A 21204-nucleotide genomic window follows, 5' to 3' on the forward strand; every position below is an offset into this window, starting at 1 on the left:
CAACTAAATTAAACCTGATTTTGCAGACATCACCAACATAAAAAATAATTTCAGATTAGTTAATTAAACACAGAAGCATTTTTTATTTTATTATTTGGAGATTAAATGTTTAGGCCCCCTTTTATTTTGCTGTCATTCCCTATTGTTGCCCTATAGCAGGGGTATGCAACATCGGTCCTGGAGTGCTGATGTCCTACAGAGTTTCTTTGTTAAGTTGACATTCATTCATCCCCTTGCAAACCCGCTTTTTAATCTGCTTTTAGACTCTAGGATCCTACAGTGTTATACTAAAACTATTTAGTGATGTCCTAGACATGTAGATACGGCACACACCCCAACGACACTCTATAGGGCAGGGTTAAGCAACGTCGGTCCCTAGCTATATCCCTAAAAAATAAACTCACCTGCCTGTAGCCTTAGTAATCCTGAAGACCTTGATAAGCTTGTTCAGGTGTGTTTGATTAGGGTTAGAGCTAAACTCTGCAGGACATCTGCACTCCAGGACTGACATGCCCTATAGAGCGCCGTTGGGGTGTGTGCCGTATCTACACGTCTATGACATAACTAACTAGTTTCACTACAACACTGGGGATCCTGTCTAAAGGCAAATTAATAGCAGGCTTTGCAAGGGGATGAATGAATGTCAACTTTACAAACAAACAATGACGAACAAATGTTTTTATTCAACCTTAATGTTTATTATGTGCAATTAGGCCTTGAATTAGCAGGGGTGTGGTGATTACAGTGCATTTGAATAAAATAGGGTTGGACTGGTGTTCCTGAACATGGGAGGGTTTTCATGAACACAAAACTTCCTCCAGGATGTGTCATCTTTATTTTCACAATACAGGTGCTGGTCATATAATTAGAATAACTTCAAAAAGTTTATTTATTTCCATTCAAGAAGTGAAACTTGTATAATGTATACATTCATTCCACACAGACTGATATATTTCAAGTGTTTATTTCTTTTAATTTTGATGATTATAACTGACAACTAATGAAAACCCCAATTCAACATCTCAGAAAATTAGAATATTGTGAAAAGGTTCAGTATTGAAGACACCTGGTGCCACACTCTAATCAGCTAATTAACTCAAAACACCTGCAAAGGCCTTTAAATGGTCTCTCAGTCTAGTTCTGTAGGCTACACAATCATGGGGAAGACTGCTGATTTGACAGTTGTCCAAAAGACGACCATTGACACCTTGCACAAGGAGGGCAAGACACAAAAGGTCATTGCAAAAGAGGCTGGCTGTTCACAGAGCTCTGTGTCCAAGCACATTAATAGGGAGGCGAAGGGAAGGAAAAGATGTGGTAGAAAAAAGTGTACAAGCAATAGGGATAACCGCACCCTGGAGAGAATTGTGAAACAAAACCCATTCAAAAATGTGGGGGAGATTCACAAAAAGTGGACTGTCAGTGCTTCAAGAACCACTACGCACAGACGAATGCAAGACATGGGTTTCAGCCGTGGCATTCCTTGTGTCAAGCCACTCTTGAACAACAGACAGCGTCAGAAGCGTCTCGACTGGGCTAAAGACAAAAAGGACTGGACTGCTGCTGAGTGGTCCAAAGTTATGTTCTCTGATGAAAGTAAATTTTGCATTTCCTTTGGAAATCAGGGCTCCCAGAGTCTGGAGAAAGAGAGGAGTGTCACGTTCGTGTGATGCTGAGAGATGAGGTCAGGGTCCAAATGCAGGTAAGTGAAGTTTTAATTAAATAAACACAAATAAACAGAACAAAAGGCCAACACGGCACAACACAACTTGAAACAATACAAAATAAACAGAACTGAAAACACGGTCAACGATCCAGGTACCAGGAGCCAGAAACACAGAGACAGACATACGAAGACAATGCAGACAGGAAGAATAGTGGGCAATGAGAGTTCTTATAGTCCATATGATTGTGAATAGGTGTGAGCTTGATGAGTGTTAATGACAACAAGACAGGTGTAAACGATCAGGGAAGTGGAGTGCAAGGGAAAGGGAAACAGCGACCTCAGGTGGCTGAGGGAAACCCCACAGCCCAGATCATGACAGTACCCCCCCTCAAGGGAACGGCTTCCAGACGTTTCCAAAACAAACCATCTGGAGGGAGGAGGAACGGAGGAAGGTGAATCAGGGGGAGGGATGGCGGGCCAGGCCCGTGCAGTGGAGTAACGTGAGTTGACACAGCCGCCAGAGGAACGTGAGCTGGCATCGCCGCCAGAGGACCATCAGCGGGCACCGCCGTCAGAGGAACGTGAGCTGGCACCGCCGTCAGAGGAACGTGAGCTGGCATCGCCGCCAGAGGAACGTGAGCTGGCATCGCCGCCAGAGGAACGTGAGCTGGCATTGCCGCCAGAGGAATGTCAGCGGGCACCGCCGCCAGAGGAACATCAGCGGGCACCGCCGCCAGAGGAACGTGAGCTGGCATCGCCGCCAGAGGAACGTGAGCTGGCATCGCCGCTAGAGGACCATCAGCGGGCACCGCCGTCAGAGGAACGTGAGCTGGCATCGCCGCTAGAGGAACATCAGCGGGCACCGCCGCCAGAGGAACCTCAGCGGGCATCACCGCCAGAAGAACGTCAGCGGGCACCGCCGCCAGAGAAACGTCCGCGGGCACCACAGCCAGGACAACGTCAGTGGGCACCGCGGTCACCGCTGCTACAGGAACGTCCGCGGGCACCGCCGCCAGGGGAACCTCAGCGGGCATCATCGCCAGAGGAACATCAGCGGGCACCGCCGCCAGAGGGACATCAGCGGGCACCGCCGCCACAGGAACATCAGCGGGCACCGCCGACAGAGGAACGTCCGCGGGCATCACCGCCGTCAGAGGAACGTCCGCGGTCACCGCCGCCAGAGAAACGTTAGCGGGCACCGCCGCCAGAGGAACGTCAGCGGGCATCACCGCCGCCAGAGAAACGTCAGCGGTCACCGCCGCTACAGGAACGTCAGCGGTCACCGCCACCGTCAGAGGAACGTCAGCGGGCACCGCTGCCAGGAGAATGTCAGTGGGCGCCGCCGCCAGAGAAACGTCAGCGGGCACCGCCGCCGTCAGAGGAACGTCCGCGGTCACCGCCGCCATCAGAGGAACGTGAGCGCGCCCCTGCGCGGCTGCCTTCCCCCGAAGGTATGCCTCCATCGCCGCCGCATGGCGGACGCGCTCCCGTGCTGCCGCCGCCAAGTGAGCGTCCATCGACGCCAGATGAGCGTAAACGGTCGCCATCCATTGGGGCGCAGCGTGAGCGGACGCCGCCACATCGGGCACGGAGTGAGCGGTCTCCGCCGGTTCGGGAACAGAGATAGCGGTCACCGCCGCTTCGGGAACAGAGATAGCGGTCACCGCCGCTTCGGGAACAGAGATAGCGGTCACCGCCGCTTCGGGAACAGAGTGAACGATCACCGCCGCTTCGGGAACAGATCATGACAAGGAGAGGCACAGAATCCACGTTGCTTGAGGTCCAGTGTAAAGTTTCCACAGTCAGTGATGGTTTGGGGTGCTATGTCATCTGCTAGTGTCCACTATGTTTTCTGAGGTCCAAGATCAACGCAGCTGTATAACAGGAGTTTTTAGGGCACTTCATGCTTCCTGCTGCTGACCTACTTTATGGAGTTGCAGATTTCATTTTCCAACAGGACTCGGCACCTGCACACAGTGCCAAAGTTACCAGTACCTGGTTTAAGGACCATGGTATCCCTGTTCTTAATTGGCCAGCAAACTCGCCTGACCTTAACCCCATAGAAAATCTATGGGGTATTGTGAAGAGGAAGATGCGATATGCCATACCCAATAATGCAGAAGAGCTGAAGGCCACTATTAGAGCAACCTGGGCTCTCATAACACCTGAGCAGTGCCACAGACTGATCGACTCCATGCCACGCTGCATTGCTGCAGTAATTCAGGCAAAAGGAGCCCCAAATAAATAGTGCTGTACATGCTCATACTTTTCATGTTCATACTTTTCAGTTGGCCAAGATTTCTAAAAATCCTTTCTTTGTATTGGTCTTAAGTAATATTCTAATTTTCTGAGATACTGAATTTGGGGTTTTCATTAGTTGTCAGTTATAATCATCAAAATTAAAAGAAATAAACACTTGAAATATATCAGTCTGTGTGGAATGAATGTATACATTATACAAGTTTCACTTCTTGAATGGAATTAGTGAAATAAATCAACTTTTTAAAGATATTCTAATTATATGACCAGCACCTGTAAAAGACAGTCCACACAAAACAAGGTAGCTTATGTACTGTTGGCATAGAGTCTTTAATAACTTATTGATGTGATGTTCAAATCATTTTACAGACTCTGACCTTTGAGTCTCGTTCAGCAAAATGAACGAATCTTTTTTTCGAGTCATTTGGTTCATTTTAGCAAAATATAATTAAAATGCTACGTGTTACTTCCCTAACACATCTACTGCTTACACAAAAGTTGATCACACTAAAAAAAATAGACAAAACTATAATGCTCTAAGAAACAGAAAAGATTAATGAAATTTTTACTTGGGTCTTTTGTCTATGATTAACTCACCTCACCTCTATCTGTCCGGGTTCGAGTTGTTCGTTCACCACGTGACAGCCCCATAAGCTTAACCTATGCTGTCTGAGCCGGAAAGAGAATTGATTAGTTCAGCTCTCAAGTCTTCGAGTTTGAGTCGTAGGTTCATCACGTTACAGCCTGTGAACTCATGCTGCATTCACGCCATATCGTAATTACCGTAATTTTTAGATGACAACATGTGACGTTCTGCACTGAGCATATCGGAATTCCCGTAATTACGAGATTCCAACTTGTAAAAAGCATTCACGTCCTCGTAGAACTTGTAATTACAACTTGTGAACTGGGAGTCTTCTGAGAGCTACGACTTTAACCACATGAACGCAGCACAAGTCGTAGCCTTTAGAAGACTCCCAGTTCACAAGTTCTACTAGGACGTGAATGCTTTTTACAAGTTGTACGACTTGTTCTTCCCGAGTCACATTAAAGATTTGTTCAAAATGAGCGAATCGTTTAAGAACGACCCATCACTAATAACTTATCTTTTCTCTTTTTCGGTCCACTTTCATACGACCTCTGGTGTGGTTCGAATGAAATATAAACTTGGACAACAAACACAGACCAAATACTTCTAAACGAACCGAAAACAGGAAGCAATGACAAGACGTGACATGATTTCACGAAGGAAATTGCAATACATGTCATTCAATCTGACGGTCCCAACCAATCAGGTTGTGAACGTGTATCACTATGCCTTTAGTTTTGGTATCTTTAGGTTCGATGTCAAAAAAAGCCAGTGTGAACGCTAATCGGACCAGGACCAAATGTATCATTTTCCTTTTTGGTCCAGACCAAATGAACCAAACTGTCACAAGGAGGGTCAGAGACGTTCGGATCCATTTGCAGCATTTTATTGTCAAGATCGTAGTCGGGGCAAACAGGGTCAACACCAGCAAACAACAACAGCGAAGATAATCCAGAGAGTAAACCAGTAACCAAGCGTGAGTCAAAAACCAAATGGGCAGTCCAAAGTAACAACAGAAACAAACAGAGAAAACAAGGCAAAACAGGAAACAAAACCAGGAAAAAACTAGGAAACTCTGAAAACACGGAGACTAGGAAACTGGGAAAACGCTTAGAAATGCAGCCGGGGCAATACAAGACTTCGCGCCGGAAGTGTGTGTGTCTGTGGCTTAAATGCATGTGAGTAAATGTGGAACAGATGTGTGCAGCAATCAGTGCAGTGGGTAACGAGGAGCAGGTGTATGCAGTGATTGGTGCAGTGGCTTGTGGGGAATGAAGTCCAGAATGTGTTGTGCAAGAGTTCATGATGACAGGATCAACCACATACGTGACACAAACAACCCCAACTACAAGTGTAAACACACCTTAAACACAAGACACCATCAATTATTTTATCAGGGTGCTAAGAGCTGCGAACAAACAAGTTTCTCAGGTTACCTGTGTCATATTTCAGTTTAATCTTCATTTCATCATATGCCTTTGAGATTTCACTGAAGGCCGGCTGAGGAGACAACAACAATGCTGAAGGTACCCAAGTTCACAGATATTTGACTTTGATGAATTAACCTACTTGTTTTGTAGCATTGCTATTTTAGCTTAAAAACATAAATAGCAGCTTTGTGAGCAAGTCAAAGAGTGTGATCAAAGATCCATTATGACAGTGATTCCCAGCCAAGGGAATCTCTCTCTCTCTTTTTTTGTAGTTAATGTGTTCCTTTTTAGAGAGAAGAGTTGGGATAAATTTAAAACTGTCTAACACTTGCTTGTTTTGCAAGTGCAAAAGTGTTTACATGACTAAAAACTTGTTAATGTTAATGTAAACTTGTACAATGTTTATGATGTTGTTAATGAATTCAAATTTATGATTTAAAAACAAAACACTGAAATGTATTAAATATACTATTATATTTATTTATTTTAAGATTTCTAATATTTTTTCCTAAATTACATAGTATATATGTTAAGTATAGCCTAAAGAGTTCACTTTAAATGAGTGAAGTGAATTCACATATTCCATCATCTGTAAGTATATGTTGCTGTTACAATTTCTGACAAAAATACTGCTACATCTGTCTAAATCAGTAAATTTGCACGCGTGTTTTACAGAAAGAGTTCATGCCGTACTGGAACCTCAGTGTCACAGTGCTACGGGGAAAATTCAATCAGTTGCATGACCTTTGTGAGTCTATTAGCTCCAAAACATTGTGACTTGGGAACAAATGTGTGCATTTGTATTATGTGTATCGGCTTGCTTTGTTGACTTTGATTTACTGCATACTACTTACTCCACCCAGTGCGCTAAGACTTTTCTTTCTCTCCAGTGTCTCAATGTGACTGCTATGTCATCCTAAAGTTACCCACGGCCTGTGCCTGCTGCCATCGCACCAAGACAGTAAAAAATACTAATGCACCAATATGGAATGAAGCATTTCATTTCAGAGTGCACAGCGGTGTCAAGGTGAGCAAATCTGTTTCAGATACTTGCAAGAAAACTCTTTTGACACTTCTGAGTTTTTTTTTTTTTTTTAACTGAAAAGTCTTGTTGCAACTAAGCCTTGCCCATCCCATCTCAACTGCCAGCATGTAGTGATTATCCACCATCATTATTCCTAAATAGCAAATGATGAATGTAATGCTGGTGATGTCACTAAAAGTCAAATGCTGGTATAACAGCAAAGTAATTCTACGAAAAAATTAAAAATAGATCCCAAAATATTTCCACAGGACAAACTGTCAGAACTGGTTCCACATACATTATAGACCACAATTCTCATCCATTAACGATTTTTAATGTATTTAGTCAAAAGTTTACACTTGCAGAATTTGCATAATGTTAATTATTTTACCAAAATAAGAGGGATCATACAAAATGCATGTTCATTTTTATTTTGTACTGACCTGAATAAGATATTTCATATAAAAGATGTTTTTCATAGTCCACAAGAGAAAGTAATAGTTGAATTTATAAAAAATGACCCCGTTCAAAAGTTTACATACATAATACTGTGTTGTTACCTGAATCATCCACAGCTGTGTTTTTTTTTTTTGTTTGTCTGTTTGTCCTGAACAGTTAAACTGCTTTTCTTCAGTAAAATCCTTCTGGTCCAAAAAATTTGTTGGTTTTCTAACATCTTTTGTGTATTTGAACCCTTTCCAACAATGACTGTATGATTTTGAGGTCATCTTTTAACATTGAGGACAACTAAGGGACTCATGCAACTGTTACAGAAGGTTCAAAAGCTCACTGATGCTACAGAAAGAAACACAATGCATTAAAAGCCAGGGGTGTAACATTTGGAACAGGGTCATTTTTAGGGCCCGAGCACTACAGTGCGAGGACCCTATTGGAATTGCTCCGTTTATTATTATTAGGGCCCGAGCCCAAAAGGGCGAAGGCCCTATTGTTCTTCTAAGGATTCTTATTTTTTTTTTTTTTTTTTTTTCAACCGTTGGGGCACTTTTGGGGGCCTTAACATACTCAAAAACTCTTGAAAATTTGCACACACGTTGGAATCTGCCGTCGTCCGGACGCCACAGAGGCTGGGACCCGGGCGTGGTTCAGGGCATCTACAGCGCCCCCTGGAACACAGTTTGAAAACTTGATGTACTGCGCACACATACTTGCACGTACTCATATGAAACTCGGTACACATATAGAACTCATCGAGCTGAACAACTTTTGTACTCTATGTCATGGGCTCCACGCAACAGGAAGTGAGATATTTAGGGCTGTTTAAAAAGCGCATGCTCTGGAATTTAACGTACTCCTCCCAGGAATTCCATGGGATTGTCACCAAACTCGGTCAGCATGATCTCAAGACATTGGGGACGCTAAATTGCGAGGAGATTTTTGATATCTCGAACGGTTTGGCCGTGGCAAGGCGACAAAGTTATGGCGAGAAATGAGAAACAGGAAGTGTCTAATAACTGTTGCACACATTGCCTGATTCTGATGAAACTTCACCAGTTTGTTCCTTGTATGATGCCGATTCCATAAATGTGACTATTATGAGTCAAAGTTATAGCGCCACCAACTGGCAGCAGGAAACGTGTAATTTTCAAAATGCTTTGAAATCAGCCTCTTAACTTTACTCGATTTTCTTTAAACTTCATCAAAATCATGTCAAAACACGGCCGATAACAATATGTAAAGGGGTCGATGATAAATCAAATGCTGTTGCCATGGCAACGTGTCAAACTTTAAAATTACATTCCTGTCTTTTCGAGGCAGATAACATGCTTAGAATTTCATGAAACTCAACACACACATCAATATTTATGATAGTTAAACACTGGCAAAAGGTCATAAATGGGCGTGGAGCAGGCACTCTATAGCGCCATCTTTTGACAAAAGTTGGGGGGTTAGTTTTTCCTACAGTCACCAAACTCTGTACATATATTGTTCTCATCAATCTGGACAACTTTCTAAATCAAACTCATTAGCTAAGACCAACAGAAAGCCGGCTATTTTGATTTGAAGGTGGATTTTTTGAAAAATCAGGTAGTAAACAAATTCACACTACTCCTAAGAACAACCAGCTGTTCACACCAAACTTTTTTAACATGAAGAGAAGATTCTGAAGATGTTAAATTGCGAGCGGATTTAGGATATCTCGAACGGTGTTGACGTGGTGATTTTTTAAAGATATAGTAAAAAACATAACCCTAATTTTTTATATCTTTAAAGTGCAGCATCCAAACTCTTTAAAACTTTTTTCACACAGAGATCTAATCATTCTGAGCAAGTGCTGGAAATATAAATTTTATACAAGCTTCAATGAATTAAAGAAAATTAAAAAAATAACTCAGAAACCTGCTGTCACTCTGGTGAATGTCTCTACAGTATGTGTGTGCGTTCAGTCAGGCACAGAGAAGCTCATTATTGCAGGGGGGAGGGGTGAGAGGCAGAGAGGGTGACAGAGTAGAGAGCCATCCTACAGACCATCTTTGAACAAAAAATGCACATATGTATTTTAATTACATAAATATGTCTGATCTTTGAGAGTCTGATATTTTGAGAAAATATAAAAGGTCACTTTGTCTTTCATTGTTCGTATTTTGCAGTTGTTGTTTTTTATTTATTTTTTACTTAACTGTACCATGAACTTGTCCTATTCAGTCACATAGCAAAAGATTTAAAAAAATACAACTTTTTAGCATGATCAATTTATCTTCATTGATAGACAATATTTACATAGTGTTATTTATTGAATATAAAATAATAATAATAAAAAAATATGACAAACTTTGACAACAAAACAAACGTTATTGTTATCTCTTCAAAACATCTGAAAACCATAATTTTAAGATCAGTTATAAATATATATATATTACCCCGTTAAAATACTCAACTTGATTTTTAAAGATATTTTGAAAGAATGAAGAGTTTATAGAGCACTTTATTGTGTATTGCTGTACACCCACATGAACTGTGTTCATGTTCATGTTAATTCACAGTACATAAACTTTATATGAATACTTTTTTTAGCTTAATATTAATTAACATTAATAAATGCTATTTATTTATTGGTCATGTTAACTAATATAGTTAATTTTAACAAATGAAACTGGATGGCAACATTTTATATTTTGTGTGTATGTGTCTGTGTGTTGATTTTAAAGTGTAACCCTTTCAATTCTGTAAACTTAAAATCCAAACTAGCAGAGGATTACTGTGAATGCATGTGCCAACTGGGCACCATCTTCCTTATTGATTATTAGTTATGTAGCACTTAAGAGTGATGTCTTATAACAGGAGTCACCAGCAAAGCAATATCCACACAAAAATTGTACAGATAGGTAACAATGACATTTAAGCAGAAGTGGTGGATGTAAAGGAAGCAATAATAACATTTTGCTATCATCATGAATCATGTTCTTATCATCATTTGTAGCATACTGGTTCACAGTTGGCATTTATCTGAAGTCCTTGCATTGATTGCATTTAGTTAAATCAACATTATATTTGTTCAGTCTGATCTTGAGGCCTTAGAGATGTTAAATTGTGAAGATCTTGAGTTTTCATTAAAGGGCATGTCCGTGGTGGCCTGACAAAGTTTGATGTTTCTGCATAGACATAGAAGTGGTTATAACTTAGCCTGAAAATGTCTGATCTGCCACAAAATTCACAGGTTTGGTAAGAGTCCTGGCCTGAAGACACCTAAAGACCAATATTCAGATATTATCATAGCGCCACCTGTTGGCAGCAGGATATCTCATATATTTCACTAACTCAAACATACCAAGGTCAATCTGCACCAAACTTCATATGTTTGATAATAGTGCTGGCCTGAACACATCTACATGCCAATAATCAGTTATAGGCATAGCGCCACCAGCTGGCAGCGGCAAGTTTGGCACATTTAAGTGACTTTGACATATTTCTCCTACATTTACTGTATTAAAAGCATACTGCCCACCGTTTGCTGTTTTCCTGAAGCCACCGGTCGGCGGTGAGCCCGGGTGCGAGGGCCCGTTCATCGCTGCTCGCAGCTTTAATTCTTCTTCTTCTCCAAAATGAAAAGTCTTTTTGAGGGCCTAAACATGCCCGAAAACTCACGAAACTTTGCACACGCATCAGACCTGGCGAAAATTTACATCTGATATGGTTTTCAAAAGTGGGTGTGGCAAAATGGCTCGATAGCGCCACCTATAAAATTTCAACGGAGTGCGCCTCGAGCTGCGTTTCACGTACATGTACGAAACTCGGTACACACATGTAACACACCAATACCTACAAAAAAGTCTCCTGGTGCAACATCCGAAACCCAACAGGAAGTCCGTTATATTTAATTTCCTGTACGATTTTTGTGCAGTTTTTGCCATTTTCAGGCCTCGTACTTTAACGAACTCCTCCTACAGTTTTTATACGATCATCTTCAAATTTGCTGAGTGTCATCATAAGGCCTTTGCGATGTTAAATTGCGAAGCTTTAGAGTTTTCGTCGAAGGGCGTGTCCGTGGCGGCCTGACAAACTTTGATGTTTCGCCATGAAAAAGGAAGTTGCTATAACTCAGGCATACGATGTCCGATCTGCCTCAAACTTCAAATGTTTGATGACAGTCCGGACCTGAACACACGTTAGTGCCCATATTTAGTTATAGTCATAGCGCCACCTGCTGACAACAGGAAATGACATGTTTAACACTGTTACGGACTCCTAGAAACATATTGAAAAGCGTTAACTAGTCTTAAATAGGCTAGCAACATGCTACAAACATGCTAAAACATGCTAGCAACACTTAGCTAAGAGCTAAAGCATGCTATTAATACAAATACAAAAGGAAATTGCTGTAACTCATGTATATAATGTTGAATCTGACCCAAACTTAATATTCAACATGCTACAAAAATAATAAAGCATGCTAGCAACACTTAGCTAATATGCTAAAGCATGCTAATAATACAATGAAACAGGAAGTTACTCTAACTCAGGCATACAATGTCTAATCAGCCCCAAACTTAACATGTTTGATAAGAATCCTGGCCTAAACATACGCCCATGCCCGTATTCAGTTATAGTCATAGCGCCACCAGCTGGTAACAGGAAGCCACATGTTTAATACTGTTGTGGATGCCTAGCAACATTTAAAAAAAATTCAACAACTGTTAAACAGGGTAGCAACATGCTAGAAACATGCTATAACATGTTAGCAACATTTAGCTAAGTGCTAAAGCATACTCTTAATGCAATGAAACAGGAAGTTACTGTAACTCAGGCATGCAATGTCCAATCAGCCCCAAACTTCACATGTTTGATAACAGTCCTGGCCTGAAGATATCTACATGCCAATATTCAGTTATAGTTATAGCGCCACCTACTGTCAACAGGAAGTGACATGTTTAACACTGTGACACACTATTAGCAACACACTAAAAAAGCCATTGAGTGCTAAACTAGTTTAAAACGTACTCAAACATGCTAGCAACACTTACTTAGTGCTAAAGCATGTTGTTAAAGACATAAGACAGGAAGTTACTGTAACTCAGACATGCAATGTCCAATCAGCCCCAAACTTCACGTTTGATAAGACTCCTGGCCTGAAGATATATACATGCCCATATTAAGTTATAGTCACAGCGCCACCTGCTGACAACAGGAAGTGACGTTTAATGGTGTTACGGACTCCTAGCAACATATTAAAAAGCGTCAGCAAGTTTTAAATAGGCTAGCATCATGCTAGAATCATGTTAAAACATGCTAGCAACACTTAGCTGAGAGCTAAAGCATGATATTAATACAAAGAAAAATCAGTGTAACTCATGCATACAATGTCCAATCTGACCCAAGCTTAATATGTTTGATAAGAGTCCTGGTCTGAACACAAGCCCATGCCCATATTCAGTTATAGTGATAGTGCCACCTGCTGGCAACAGGAAGTCACATGTTTAATACTGTTGTGGATGCCAAGCAACATTTTAAAAATATCAACAAGTGTTAAATAGGGTAGCAACATGCTAGAAACATGTTAGCAACATTTAGCTAAGTGCTAAAGCATACTCTTAATGCAATGAAACAGGAAGTTACTGTAACTCAGGCATGCAATGTCCAATCAGCCCCAAACTTAATATGTTTGATAAGAGTCTTGGACTGAATACATTTACATGCCAATATTCAGTTATAGTCATAGCGCCACCAGCTGGCAACAGCAAATTACTTGTTTTACACTAACTTAAGCATGCAATGTACAATTTGCACCAAACTTGACATGTTTGCCAATAGTCCTGGCCTGAAGACATCTAAAAGCCAATATTTTGTAATAGCGTCACCTGTTGGCAGCAGGATATGTCATGACTTACACTCAAGCATGCCATGTTCAAGCTTCACCAAACTTCATATGTTTGATAAAAGCGCTGGCCTGAACACATCTGCATGCCAATATTCAGTTATAGGCATAGCGCCACCAGCTGGCAGAAGGAAGATTGGCACATATCAATGACTTTGACATATTCCTCCTACATTTACTGTGTTAATAGCATAGTGCCCACCATTCGCCACCGATCGGCGGTGAGCCCGAGTGCGAGGGCCCTACCATCGCTGCTTGCAGCTTTAATTATTTATTATTTTCTCTTGTGGACTTTATGTAAATGTCTTTATGTGAAATATCTTATTATGGTCAGTACTAAATAAAATACAACATGTATTTTCTATGATCCCTCTTATTTTGGTAAAATAATTAACATTTTGCAGATTCTGCAAGGTATGTAATCTTTTGACTTCAACTGTTTGAACTTGAGTAAAAGCACTAATTGAGTTTGATTGACAGGTAATCTAACCAATCATAATGTAGAATCTGCAATTTGTGTCAGACAAACAAACCAGACAGGGGAGTAGATTATCACTGGTGGACTTAAACTTGAAAAAAATAGTGTATTAATGTCTAGAGCAAGAGCGAGACAAAGCTTTTGAGCTAAAATAAACTCAGCACTATGTTCTTAATCTATAGAACATTCTGGAATTCCACATATTTGATGCTGACAAGATAACGGAAGATGACTACTTCTCCACCATCCTATTTGACATCAATAACCTCACACCTGGACAAAAGCAAACAAAATGCTTCACTTCAGATGATCAGGTAGATAAAAATATAGTTTTATTTCAATTGATTTTTTTCCTATATAGTCTTTTATGTGGACTTTGTTGTCCATTACTTTAAATCAGTGTATGAAAGTAAATCATAACAGATTTTGTGGTCTAAGTCCTTTGCATGTTTGACTATGAGTTACTTTTCTTTATGAAAAAGAGTGAGCTGTGGGTGGACTTTGAGGTGACCGTGAGGTGAGTGAGAATGTTAATGATCAAAAACAGTAATAGTGGTGTTATTAACCACATTTGTTAGTAATTGTCCTCTTCCTCGTAACGAAAAAGTCATCAGTATTACATCAATCTGTCAGTTTATCTGTTCCTTTTTATTTCAAGCTCTGACAAGCCTGAACCATACTTCTCTAATGGAGTGCTGATGGTAAGAATTGTGATACATAAAAAAAACAAGAAATGATTGTGATATTAAACATTATTTCAGTATAATCTTAAATATAGCTAAACCCACTTCTACTTACTTAATTTTTTTTTTCATTTAGTAAAACTCAACATCATGTGACATTTTTATGACTGTATATTTTACACATACTGTTTAATATATACATATAACATAACAAAACTGAAATATTTCTTACACACACACACACACACACACACACACACACACACACACACACACACACACAAAAAAAAAAAAAAAAAACACTAAATTTTCCCCTTACTTTTTAGGCAGGTCCTTTCTGTGCACTGGATGTAAAGGTGGAAAAACGTCTAAAGACTAATGGTAAATAGAAGAACATTTCTGGTTTTAGACTTATGATTATATCAATAAATCTCTACTTTTAACTAACCTCAATGAGACATTTAAATACATATGAGGCTTTATAATAACAACTGAAAGCATGAGAAAATTGTAATACTATGGTATTTTTAGTGACTTTCCATTCTATAAATATAATAAAATATGGCGTAGGCAGTTTGTACACTGCAAACCGCCCTTTTTACTAACATCACAAACACCGCTCTTTACAGGTCTGTTAAAGTAATGGCATGTCTCAACAGGACTATTTTTAATGAAATACATATTAGGAATGCTTAAACTTGAAGTTTAACTTACCTGTCAAAAAGAAACTGTATTGTTTGAAACCTGAAAAAACAAAGACCTCTTGGTGCATCTTGGCAAGTCTTTGAATGTTGGTTTGCACTTCTGTAATGGAATTTCAACACCTGTTACATACCCTCTGGCTCAGCCTGTTACGGTTGCCACGTCCCCAACTCTCATTATTGGCTGGGCAATGGTGTGCAAATACATAGGCAGGCAGGTTAATTTGGATCGAATGCAATGATTGGATGAACATTGTATGGTCGTGAACCTTCGATAGAAATCCACTTTAACCAGGATGTGAAGAGGCCTACAGACCTTTTTCCTGAGTAAACGATGAGCGCCACCATTACGAATTCTAACGTCAGATTGAATGCTCTTCTGTTGTGGTCTCCATAGGAACCCATTCAAATAGCATCCATCTGTGTTCAATGTGGCTAATGTTGGCAGCTTCGTGTCATTTACACATTCATTAAACTAAGGAGTGAGGCACTGACAAATGACGGTCATTGCAACATTTCAAAGTGATGGCGATACAAAGCCATGTGCTTTTTTAAAAACATCTTAATAGGTTTAACATTAGATTAACAGCTCGGAATATACGCTACTGTGACTAGAAACACTGGAGACCGGAAATGCAGAGTCTGGCATGACTTCCGCATTCAGGAAAAACGTCTATAGCAAATATGTTTCTGGAAAAACCCTGCCTACTCTACCTTAAACATTGAATATTCAACAATAAAATGAATATTGTCGAATAAAAACTATATACATGTTTAAGGTACTGCATTAAGAACAAAAAAAGATGATGTGAAATACTTTTTCTCTTTGTTTAACTCAGCGGAGAAGGACATGATGTTAAAACTGCGAGGCGCATATAAGGAAGACTGTTTGATCCCGTGCTCTAAGGAAAACCCCAGTTGCATGCAGACTTTTCGCTACTACATTAATCGAGACGTGGAGACTGAGTTTAGTCTGATCCCTCCTAAGGTGTGTCATTGATTAAACTGATGATTTCTTACCAAATCTATGTATCATGCATGCATTTTACTAACATTGAGTGTATGATGCTTGTGTTTTTGTTTGCATGTTTGTTGTTTGTCCAGGCTGTGACTGAAGTGGATGGGACAAACCCAAAGACTGCAGACATTCTGTCATCTGTCCCTATGAAACCATTTCCAGCCAAACAGCAGATTAAACTCTCCATGCCTGTTGGACAGGTGGGTACTAATAAAGTCAATTGGAAAACATGTTTTTTTCCAATATGAAAAGAAAACTAATTTACTGCAACTCTTTTAGGGTAAAGTGGATCTGCAACTAAAGACAGAGGACCGGTAAACAATTTGCATGGCTTATCTCTAATTATTTCAACAACAGTTTAATGAAACTTCTTAGCATGTAAACCAGGGGTGGGGAACCTTGATCCTCGAGGGCCGGTGTCCCTGCAGACTTTAGCTTCGACCCTAATCAAACACACCTGAACAAGCTAATTAAGGTCATTGGGATACAGGTTGGTATGTTTTTTTTTCAGGGTTGGAGCTAAACTCTACAGGGACACCGGCCCTCGGGGATCAAGGTTCCCACCCCTTGTGTAAACCCTCAACCAAACCTGTTTTAATTGTGTAATTGATTACAGTTGAATGAAGCCACCAACATTTTCTCAACTGGTTTCAGTTTGATTCCATTAATCTCTAAGAATAATCATGTGTGTGTGTGCGCGTGTGTGTGTGTGTTTTCTAAAGCGCTGATGAAAAGTTGGATGTGCGACTAGGTTTTGATATTCCAATGGAAGAAAAGAATTTTCTGGCTAAGAGATGTAAAGTTGTGTCACAAGCTCTTCAGAAAGCTTTGAATCTCGGCTCTGCACCTGAGCCCAGCAAGGCAAGGAAACAAACACAAACTTGAGAATAAACACATTCAACAGACACACACTTAATGGCAGAGTACTGTAGCTTGACATGCAATTTTATTCCTGGTCAGGTCCCATTGGTGGCTGTGGTATGTTCTGTGGGCGGGACCAGAGCGATGGTTGGCACATTCGGAGTCCTAAGAGCTTTGCAAAAACTTCAGCTTCTTGATGCAGCCAGCTACATTACAGCGGCTTCTGGCTCCACATGGTGAGTATAAAGGAGCTCTACAAGCCTCTACAACTCTAAAGCAGTGATTCCCTTTGAGTTTTTCTTCAAAACCCAGATTTTACTTTGGTTATCATTTCATTCAAAATCAAACTTTCTTTTTATTGTCTCATAGGACTATGGCTTCTCTTTATGGTGATGCTAACTGGTCAAACAATGACATAAATGGGGTTATGGAGTCTGTAAAGAAGGAAATCTCTAAAAGTGTGTTCAGTATATTTTCCCCGGAGCAGCTACGCCACTACAAAGCGAAGATGGAAGAGAGAGAGAAAGAAGGACACCCTGTATCTCTCATTGACATGTGGGGTCTGGCTATAGAGTATCTCATCCAAGGAAATGTACGGAAAACCCTTGATGTCACAGAAACAAAATACATCTTTGTATTGTAAATGCAAATATATTTCTGCCTTTAGAAGACATTCATAAATTCTTTTCTTACTCAGAAAAAAATGGGTACACTATCTGACCAGCAGATGGCACTATCAAATGGACAGAACCCTCTTCCTATCTACACAGCTCTCAGCATGAAAAATAGTAAGACAGGATGTACCACAGAGACTGGTAAGAATTCACTTTGGCTAGTTTAATTTCCCTGATACTTCCTCTCTTACAAGATAAGGGTCCATTACAGTGAGTTAAGTTAATTCTGTTCATTCTTCAACAGATCAGTTCTGTTCCTCACCATAGATTTTCAATGTTTGTTCTCTTCTCCTTTAGAATGGTGTGAATTCACCCCATATGAGGTTGGATTTATCAAGTATGGTGCCTTCATACCTGCACAGAACTTTGGGAGTGAATATTACCTTGGTCGCATGGTCAGGAAACTCCCTGAATGTGGAATATATTCTCTGTTGGGTAAATATATGCAAATACTCCTAAGTATTTATTCCTTCCCTTTAAAAAAAATAGAATAAATAAAAAAAGTGGGGGGGGCAGCCGTGGCCTAATGGTTAGAGAGTCGGACTTGTAACCCAAAGGTTGCAGGTTCGAGTCTCAGGTCCGGCAGGGATTGTAGGTGGGGGGAGTGAATGTACAGCGCTCTCTCCACCCTCAATACCACGACTGAGGTGAGTCCCTTGAGCAAGGCACCGATCCCCCAACTGCTCCCCGGGCGCCGCAGCCATGGCTGCCCACTGCTCCGGGTGTGTGTTCACGGTGTGTGTTCACTACTGTGTGTGTGCACTTGGATGGGTTAAATGCAGAGCACAAATTCCTAGTATGGGTCACCATACTTGGCCTCACTTCACCTCCTTTCCTTTCCTTCCTTAATTAATGGCAAACAATTTTAAGCTAGAAATAATGATTGTTGTATTCAAAATGTGTTGTGTATGCAGGGATATGGAGCAGTGTTTTCTCTCTAAATCTGACTCTGCTTTGGAGTCGCATCACAGGAGTGAACCCATCCTGGGCCAGCAAGAGTGGGGATAAAGAGAAAGAGAAAAGTAATACTAGTGAGTAAAAGTACCCTGTGTAGCTTCTGAAATGCTTGGTTGCCTTTCAGCTTTATTAAAGAGCATAATTTTCTCATTAAAACCCACACTCTAAGAAAAAAATATGCAAAAATTGTACCTTTAGGGGTTCATTGGCCTGTCACTGGGTACATAATCCTCCCTTATCTGTAGACACAGATAATAAACCATCAACGTCGGACACACTTCAGGTCAGCCCTAAAACTGACTTGGCAATAAAACTGAACAACTTTCTGACCAGCCGCCCTATTATCAGCCAAGTGTTCAACTTCCTTAGAGGTTTCCACCTGCATGGGAAATACTGTGAGAACTGTGACTTCACCACATGGAAAGGTCAGAACATCAATTAAGCTGTCGAGTTCAGCCTAATTAGTACCATCTCCCAAACTGGCCAAGACTTAATTATAAAATGGACTTTTTTTGCAGACACACATCCAGACGTCTTACCAAACTCCCTGACACCAGCAGATGCCAAACTTGACCTAGTGGACTCTGGTTTTGTCCTCAAGTCAGGATTTCCTGCTGTGTTACGTCCTGACAGACATGCGGACGTCATTCTGTCACTAAACTATGCTTGGCACCCAGACCACTTCAAGGTAAGGGAGACCACAAAGATATGGCATATTATAAGGAGAATGGGATGAAATGTGATTCTGTAGTTTCTGTGTGTCTATAGGTCATTAAGCAAACTGAGGAGTACTGCGCTGATCGCAAGATCCCATTTCCAAAGGTCGACTACAAAAAGTTGGAGTCTGAGCCGATTAAGGAAGTTTATGTGTTTGAAGATAAAGAGAATCCAGAGGTTCCCATTGTGATTCACTTTCCCTTGGTCAATGTCTCATTCAAGCAGTTCAAGTCTCCTGGTGAGTACCGCCATCTGTAACTTTTACCATTACCATAATTTTAGCAGTTATTAAGGGAATAGTTCACTCAAAAATTAACATCCTTTTCATCATTTAGATATTTTGAAAAATGTTTCTACTGTCTTTGTCCATGGAATGATTGTCAATGGAATCCCAAACATAACTGGACCCCAAAAAAGGAGTCTAAAAAGTCCTGTCCGAGTTTATTCATAATTGCACTTGAGTCAACTAAAAGGAGTTGTGTTTATCTCTTTGTGTGGTAGGAGTAAAGAGAGAAGGAAAGGCAGAGATGAAGGAAGGAGATTTTGATATTGACTTCACCAGTATGTCCAGTACCTTCTCCACTCTCAACCTTACATATGAACCTGAGAACTTCCAGAAGCTGGCCGACCTCACCACCTACAACATCCTGAACAACAAAGATGTCATTTTTAACACGCTGAAAAAAGTGCTGAAGAGAAACGTAGAGAATTCCTGCTACAAAGGCATCAAAATTGTGATTTGATGTTGAGATGGGAAGTTAAAACTGACAGCAGAAGTGACTGGAGAGTGATTTAAAGAGATAAAAGGATTAAAGAGATAGTTCACCCAAAAATGCCATTATTCATCACCCTCATATTGTTCCAAAACTGTGATGTTCCTTGATCAGAAGGTGTTATAATAATCTATTTTTAACAATGAAAGCATGTCCAGATGTTCTGAAGTCATATATGTCTTGAGGGACAGCCCAACATTTAAATTCATAAGAGTAATCACCAAAATTCTTGATGCACCTTACATGAATTCACACATAAGTAAATACTATTTAAGAGCTGTTGCAGCTTTTTTAAACAAATAATGGCACTAATATCACAACTTTTTATATTGAATTATCATTATATACATTTTACAACATTTTTTGAGCAGGTATTTAAGGTTGGTAAGATTTTTTAAATGTCTTTTGCTCTCATTATAAATGTCTTTACTATCAGTAAAATTCCCCCTGCAGTGAAAATCAAGTTTGTGATGTTGTTTATTTGTCTATGTGGTGTTGTTAATATGCTTTTAGACAAACCATGTGCCAAACCATTAATCAACACCATTGCTTAGTATTTGCTCCTTAAAGGCCTTTCCACACTGAGCGCGATGCGAAAGCGCGAGGCGAATCGCTGACAAATGGTGATTTCACACCAAGCGCAAAGTGAATGTTCGCCTTCTGGTAATTCATGCTAGCACGCTAGGTGGCATCGACCAACAATGTATTTATCCTCAGATATGTATCTTGTATATGGATTTAACATCATCCGCTGATCAATATCAAGCGGTAACCTCCCACTCTCTCTATTGAAACCAACACAGAAGTGACTTAAACTGCAATTCATTGACTGGCCGCTAGAGACTGGCTGCAAAAGGGAGTCAATCCCATAGACTCCCCATGTTAAAATGCCCAACTTTACAGCAGAAAAAATATGTTTACAGCCTGGTACAAAAAGTGGTTTTGGACTATATAACTAATTTTGCCCTTCATGTCAACTGTGAAGGGGGTGATTTTTTTTTTTAGAACTCATCTGTTTAAGTTATATTAAGCCTTAAAGTTCT

The 21204-nt window shown here is 40.4% G+C and overlaps 1 protein-coding gene across 1 annotated transcript; it reads left to right on the forward strand.

The window, feature by feature from the left end:
• Nucleotides 1-5925: 5925 nt before the first annotated feature.
• Nucleotides 5926-20619, forward strand: LOC141296057 (cytosolic phospholipase A2 delta-like). The gene is made up of 20 exons (XM_073827337.1): nt 5926-6040; nt 6620-6692; nt 6835-6971; nt 13960-14091; nt 14260-14294; nt 14436-14478; nt 14787-14841; nt 16001-16149; nt 16266-16379; nt 16459-16493; nt 16902-17040; nt 17140-17276; nt 17410-17632; nt 17738-17855; nt 18012-18149; nt 18629-18745; nt 18917-19096; nt 19190-19359; nt 19440-19626; nt 19890-20619. The coding sequence occupies exons 1-20, from the start codon at nt 6032-6034 to the stop codon at nt 20129-20131; spliced, it is 2433 nt and encodes an 810-aa protein (XP_073683438.1). The 5' UTR covers nt 5926-6031; the 3' UTR covers nt 20132-20619.
• The last annotated feature ends 585 nt before the right edge of the window (nt 20620-21204 follow it).

The sequence above is a fragment of the Garra rufa genome, chromosome 21 (genome assembly GCF_049309525.1).
Source record: "Garra rufa chromosome 21, GarRuf1.0, whole genome shotgun sequence".
In the NCBI taxonomy this organism is placed as follows: Eukaryota; Metazoa; Chordata; class Actinopteri; order Cypriniformes; family Cyprinidae; genus Garra; species Garra rufa.

What these genes read in the sequence shown, in the direction of transcription:
- LOC141296057 (XM_073827337.1), top strand. An exon ending in TTAGTCTGATCCCTCCTAAG is followed by an intron (nt 16,150 to 16,265) that starts GTGTGTCATTGA and finishes TTGTTTGTCCAG; the next exon opens with GCTGTGACTGAAGTGGATGG. An exon ending in GCGGCTTCTGGCTCCACATG is followed by an intron (nt 17,277 to 17,409) that starts GTGAGTATAAAG and finishes ATTGTCTCATAG; the next exon opens with GACTATGGCTTCTCTTTATG.